Source organism: Poecilia formosa, unplaced genomic scaffold (assembly GCF_000485575.1).
Source record: "Poecilia formosa unplaced genomic scaffold, Poecilia_formosa-5.1.2 Scaffold142, whole genome shotgun sequence".
Classification (NCBI taxonomy): Eukaryota; Metazoa; Chordata; class Actinopteri; order Cyprinodontiformes; family Poeciliidae; genus Poecilia; species Poecilia formosa.
The window spans coordinates 1,507,547-1,514,735 of NW_006800081.1; the positions used below are offsets into that span (position 1 = coordinate 1,507,547).

Genomic DNA, 7,189 nt, shown 5'->3' on the forward strand with positions numbered 1-7,189 from the left:
CACTGCTCCAATTTAAAAAAAATCTTTTTATTGTTTTTAGAAAACAAAGAACGCGTTGACATTATAGATTTTTACTCAGCCTGAGAAAAAAAAAAAAAAAAACTTTCCACAGATAAGAACGTGCTTTTCCAGACAGCTACAGCCTGCGCAGCGCGTCTGTGCCAAGAAAAAGCTGCAAACAAGCCAACCCGCTGCTGCCACCGTAAATTAGGTTAAAACTGTCTCCAGTTCTGCCTGATCTGGGCTGTTTCTCTCCGAGGACTTGGCTCCTGCTCACAGAGAGTCTGAGGGGGTTTTATAATTATCTGTGTACAGCCCGTCAGGCTCTCTCTGTGACCTTGTTGCAGCAGAGATAAAAAACTCAAGCTGTTGGTCGCTGGGTTCAGCTCTCAGGATGTGATCCGTCCTCTCATTTCAGTGGGACAGATTAAACTAGTTGGATAATGATGTTTGATGACATTTAAACTGTTGCAGACCACCTCCAAAACAGACCCTCACTCCTTATTATGCAAGAGATGCGGGTAATTTGGATGTGTGTCATTGAAAGATATAAACTCGTCACTGATTATCCTGCAATTGATCTAATGCTAGGTTTTGGTTTTACAACTTCGGTGGCCCGTTGTGGACCACCATAGTTGTGCTTTTTACATTTAGAGACCGAATATTTTGGCTATTCTACTTTGAAAATTAGCTCAGTTAGATAAGATAAAGAGCATCTGTGAACATTCATTTCCAAGTCTTGCCACAAATCTTCAGCTGGATATAGGTTTGGCCTTTGACTGGGCCATTTTAACTCGTGAACAGGCTTTCGTCCAAAGCATTCCATTGTAGCTCATTGTAGCATTCCATTGTCGTATGTTTAGGGTTGTTGTCACAACAGAAGGTGCATCCTGTAGGTTTTCATTCAAGATTGTCTTTTCATCAAGACAAACTTACCTCCCTGTCTGGAGCTGCACGGTACAATAAATCACAATCATCACTTTCGATTTCAACATGTTTACTATTGCAACACAAAGGACTGCTTGAATGCAATATTTTGTTGATCATAATATCACCAATTTCCATGCATTCAACCTTTGCATGTTAGTGACAGCAATAGATATGGTCGTTGTAGTGTTAAACATTATCACAATGTCATGTTTTTATTTATGCTTTGCAACCTTATCCCTCTCCCTGCAGAATTAAAGCGTTCCCACAGCATGTTACATCCATCACCATGTTTCACAGAGGGTATGGTTTGTGCAGTGCAGCCAGATTCTATTAGCTAGCTTGGCGAATCCCAAAGAAAACTGATTTCTCTGGAGTTAGGGATTCAGAGTAATGCAGGCCACACTTCTAAGCATTTTATTTGTGCCAAAAAAAAAAAAACAACGTTATTTTCCTTGAACTTCACATTTTTGTTGGTCTGTCACAAAAAAAATCCTAGTGGTTTGTGGTTTTTGGTTTTAATGTGGCAAAATGTGACTCGGCGACTTTGAGCACTTTTGCGAAGCGCTGTTATCGTACAGAAGCCAAACCTGGCATAATGAAACCTGGATAACGAAAATTAATAATCTGTAAATCAAATGATGATCGTGTCCCTCCTCCAGGTGGTACAGCGGATCAAGGCAGTAGAAAACGAGACAAGGCTGCTGGTCGTCGATCAGGAGACATACGAAAGCCTCCGGAGCCTGCATCTGACGGCCACAGAGGAGATGGCCGTTCTCGGGACAGAGGCTCTCCCCGCCGCTTCTTCCCCTCCGGCCTCCTCCTCGCCGACGCCCTCCTCCACTCCTTCCTCCCCCACCAAGAAGCGCCAGAACGGCTCTGTGTCCAAGCAGGGCAGCCATGTGCAGAAGCCCACAAGGCGGTCGCCTTCGAAGGCTGCAAAGAAGGTAAATACGAATTAAAGCCATCGTCTTATTTCGAAGCGAGAAACCCAACCCGTGTGCCAACAGATTGCCAGTACTGAGTCATGTCTCCTCTGAGCTTCTCTCCTCCCCGGACTTGTTTTGTGGCTGTCATGCCAGTTTAAGATTGGATTTGTCGATGTTGTGCAGGTTCTGCAGGCTCAAATTCTTGTGTGCTGATGAGGGAGTAACAAAGCTTAGCTGGAAGCAAGCCAGACGTTGTTTCAGAAGTAAGAGTGGCCGTGAAATGTCAGAAGGTGACACCAGCAAGAAGGCATAAAGTCTGGGTTGTTAAAAGCTTGAAGAAGAAAAAAAAGAAGCTATTAGCTCTCCCATTGTGGGCTGGAAGTTTTTTTTTTTTTTTTTGCGTTTTTTGTAGTTTTGGTAAAAGGAAAATGTAAAGATTACAGTGGGCTGTGATCTGCCTGTGTTCATTTTCACGAGAAAATTGAGAATTTCATGAATTTGTTTTCACATTTCAGCCCACGGTGACAGTCGTCGTCGCGTCGTGTCCACAAGACTCAGATTTGGTTTCGTAGAGCACCTATCAGAAGGAACACGCCGCTCCCCTTCTGCTTTCTGCATTTACGCCACATGTGTTTTTACTTAGCTTTGCCCTGTTGACATCCTTCCAGCACTCAGGCCCTTACTCTGTATGGGGTTTGACAGCTTCACTGCTTTGCATTTTAAATATCTCTGTGACTTTGTCTACTTCTTGCCCTCTTGTCTTGGAAAGCGTGCAGCACTAAGATGTTCTAACCCACCAAGGTTTGCAAAAAAATTGTTTCCTTCTCCATGTTAATGACTCAAAGGGAAACGCTGGAAGGAAACACTCAGTAGGCTGAACCAGAAATGGAGTAGCCTTTTAAAATGAAATGCACACTTTAACAGGGACCTCTATTTCCTGTTGCATCTCAAAGGAATCTGTTCCCTTATAGATATTAAGACTTAGGATTGACGCACCACACAAATAGAGCGTTTAATGTCTTCTGCAGAAGTCTCTTCGGGTTGTGACGGGGAAAAAAAAAAAAAAAAGATTTGGCTTAAAGTCCAGCAAGTAAAAGCTTAGGGAAAAACACTGGTCAACAAAATGGAGAGGAAAACCAAGGATTAAAAAAAGGTATTCAGTGATATGACAAACTAATCAATCAAGTTTATTTGTATGGCACTTAAATATGGCAACAAGGCAGTTCAAAGTCAACCATGCAGTCAACAATCTATATCCCCCACTTTACAGATGTCCCCTGTTTTAGCTGTTTTGTCACACTTAAATGTTTCAGATCTTCCAGTCAGACATCACCAAGGTAATCTAACATTGTCCAATGAAAAGAATGTAAAATTGTAGAACAGGTTGACCAGCGTTCTTCTCTAAATTTGCAAAAAATATTGCAAAAAAACCAATGACAATAGAAACTGTCTGTGCGTTGAATCACTGCTCCGATGTCGCACATTCCCAAAGTCACATTGAGTAGAGAGCCTTACAATACATTCTCTTGAAAAATGCACTTTTTTTAAATAAAAGAAGAGATCCACAGATCCTCTACTTCCTTTCTCTCACAGCAGACCCACCTAGAATATTTGTTGTTAAAAAAAACTCAAAAAAAAACTTACATTGTTTTGCTCTCTGAATAAATGTACTCAAAATGAAAACAGATTTTTTTTGCCCCCCCCCCCTAAATCCTCTGGTGTTTAATAGCTCTACTGCAATAAATTATACATCTATTTAAAGGCTTTTCAAGCTATGATTGCTGATATAAACTGATTGTTCATTTGGATTATTAGTATTTGACACTGTATGCCACGTGGTTTGGTCCATTTTATTTTCCTCTCACTAAGCAACGGGACAGCCAAACTGCTGACAGCAGCACATTTCTCCTCATATTTTACTTTTTAAGACAGGTCGAAGGAGGACAAGCAGGCAGCCTGAGATTTAAAAGCATTATGAAATAGGACAGAGGGAATCTGAGACTCAAAGCAGCCAGAACAAAACTCGCTGGCACTTTAAGTTCACCCACTCACAGCAGGGCAGGGCACTGGGAAAGCAAGATTTGGGATATTCACCACAGCAGTTTGTCTCATACTTAACTTTTGTTCACCATAAAAGTAGTAAGTAACTGCAGTTGATTGTAGCTGCAGTAAGCAATATAGAGTCCACTACCTGTGGTCAAGATGACATTGTGCTTCCTGGTCGTATCTCTGTAACCCCAGACGTTCGGATGAAAGGACCGAGTTCAGGACGGTCTGACTTCAGATGTTAACAGCATTGAGTGAGTGACGGCGCTGAAATAACGTGTTTTGGTTTTCTTTAGAGCAAAACCTATAAAAGTGGCTTGTTTTCTTCTTGATCTCTCAACATGAACCTCTGCAGATATCAATCACGGCACTTACCGCTGCTGGACCCGCTCACGGGCAGAGGAAACGCAGCCCGACACAAACCTTTCTGCATCCGTGTTTTCCTGCACATCTGCCCTATAAACATCCCAGTAAAAGGTTCAGAGTGGAGTGTTTGTGCATATGTTCTCCAGGTTACATGACACTGCCTGTAGTTTCTTCTGCTTTACAGCCAGTCATCTCCAAGGTTTCCCTCCTATTGCATTCCTCCCTATGTTTACTCGCCTCTTGATTTGTGATGCAGGAAATGGCTTTCTGCTCAAACATGTTTTTTTTTTAAATCCAGGATACATGATATGTGTGTTTTCTTCATCTTTTATCCGCTCACTGTTTTTCTAATATCACCGAAAGAGAGTTAAAATGATCATGATGGAGATTATCCACGTTGTCATCCAAAACAGAAGATCCCGGAAGGAACCAGGGACAGAAAGGGAAATCACAGTTTCTTTCGATTTCTTTATTCCCTCAATCTCCAGTCCACTTTTCTGTAAGTAAATTAATCATTAATTGATTGGTAGCAGCATAAGAATAAATTTGCTCAGTTTTCCACAAGCCTGGCACAAATATTAGCTTTTCCGTCACACACTTTAAGCAGCTGTCACACTAAATGTGAGGAAATTTAGGAGATTTTGTGAAACATCAAGCCCTGTCAAGTGTGTGTGTTATTTCTGGCAGGCCCCTAATTAATAGCGTAATTAGAGAAATGTTGTGGAAATCACAATGTCCTGCTTCTTCAAGGCAGACTATGTCTTGAAGACATATAACCGCGTCTTTTCTCATTTAAATGGTCATTTCAAATGGGACTTTGTCTTCCAATGTCGCTGAAGCAAGTTTAGTGGTTACCATGGTGACTGAATACAGGTCAGAGTGCAGACCCTGCTTATCAGGGAGTTGAGTTTCCTGTTGCATTGCTTGATGCTGCGTGATGGGCTCATATCACAATTTCTGCTTGATCTCTATCATCTAAGTGAAGACGCCACCTTAATAATTTCAACCAGACAAACAAAACTGCCGTGTAATTTAACAGCAATTCATTTTAGATCATTTTACATTTGTCTGCACATACTTTTAGAAGTAACTGTGCACGCGTCTGTTTTGGTCAAATGGAGAAGCTAGATGCTGGAAGTGCAGGAGCGTCACGCGTCAGAGTTTAAATGTATCATTTTACAAAGACACACACCCGAGAGCTCAACGCTGGCCTATTTCTCCACGTTTCTCTCTCGCACACACAAACACAGACTCCTACAAAACTCTAAGGTGTGTTGCTGTGTTGTGTCACTTCCCTTTGGATAAAGTGTTAGGTGTCACTTTCTCATTAGGACCTTTTTTTAAACCTGCAGATACACACAAACACACACGCACACAGCTGCCTCTATACGGGTCCAAATGTAACAAACACATGTTTTTATCAAACGCTAACTTTGCGTTCCCTTGTTGTGATCTTTAACACAGCTTTTTGCAACATGCGCTAGTGTTGGCTCATTGCGTGCAAGTGATAAAACTGTGGAAAACCAAATACTTTTTGCTAAAACAAACACAATGTTGCTGTGCACTATTCACTTCTGGGAAGGCAGGGTTAAATTTGGCTAAAGAGTAAGTAAAACAGGAAAACGCTATGTTAAAATTTTTGTGTTTGCAGACTTTATTCCTATTACATTTTTCAAAAGAATAAAAATAAGAATTTTAATTCCCAAATACGCAGAGGGCTTTCCACGTTCAGATCACTATTTAAAACACTGTGATTGTAGCAACTCTGTAAAAGACTGAACTGTTTGTAATTTACTTTGAATTAGAACAGGATTTTACTAATTACACCAGAGGAATACTTTAATACGTAAAAAGTTATTTAAAACTATAATGAATCTAAGATTATTTTTTTTTCCATTTCCAGAGAATATTTAAGAAATAAATTCATCAAACTCTACCTGCAACATTGTTGATGCCCAACAAACACCAGGGGCTTTTTACCTACGAAATCATTAGTTTGGTCAGCAATGTGCATCTGTCAGCTTGTACCCGGTCTCCATGGTAACTAATTGCTCTATCAGTGGCACTAGTTTCTGCTACTTCTTTTGGATTTAAGCTCAGATTTCTGTTGTAGAGCCACTGCTCCATCATCTGAAAGTAAAACTCTTAGCTCCCTGCACTGACGCTCGTAAGTTCGGTTGTATTCTTTCTAATGTCAAAAACAAAAATACAGCAGACTCTTAACTTGCACATCTACACTGTCATCAGCATAATAAGCCATTTTGTACATAATGAAAGGTCATAATTACCTACAATGAAAATTGAAGGGGAAACATTTTTATCTTAGTACATAAAGACAAAAATAAACTTAGTGTATTACTTTAATAAAATACGTTATTGGAAGAGGGGCACATTCCCTCCCTTCTTTCTTTTGCATGCAACCTACTGAAATATTGGTATAAATGTAACTAAATGAGGGTTAAATTTGAAATCAGAAAAGTAAACATGTTTTTCCTACATGTTCTCAATGATAGTCTTTATATCCATTGCATCATTTCATCTATACTGTGCATGATGAGTAAATATGAAATTCCAGGTTCTAAAGCAGATCACAAAACAACAAAAGGTTACTCAGTGTTGTGTTTCTCAGTGATTTGTGGAGAAGGGCTCCTTGACAAGTAGATTTTGTTTCTTGTGCTCTCATCTCCCGACCTCCTCCTGACTTGAATTTCCACCCTCTGCTGGTGATAAGACATTTTCCAAACACAACAATTTAGCTCAAATGTTTGCTGTTGTTCTCCCTGTTGCTGCTTCGTTCGCATGTAAAAATATAAGGAGAATTGAGGGCTTTGCTTTGAACCGATGCACACATATACTTAAAAGCAGAATATTCTATGTATTTCTCCTTTTATTTACTAACAAGATATATATATATATATATA

The 7,189-nt window shown here is 40.2% G+C and overlaps 1 protein-coding gene across 2 annotated transcripts in view; it reads left to right on the plus strand.

Annotated features, from left to right (window-relative positions):
* The window catches only part of LOC103145469 (Na(+)/H(+) exchange regulatory cofactor NHE-RF2), a 31,757-nt gene that overhangs the window by 812 nt on the left and 23,756 nt on the right, over nt 1–7,189 (plus strand). For both annotated transcript variants that reach the window (XM_007562919.2, XM_016676883.1), the window contains exon 2: nt 1,590–1,874. In XM_007562919.2, coding sequence (XP_007562981.2) covers nt 1,590–1,874 — 285 coding nt within the window. The remainder of the gene's footprint in view (nt 1–1,589; nt 1,875–7,189) is intronic.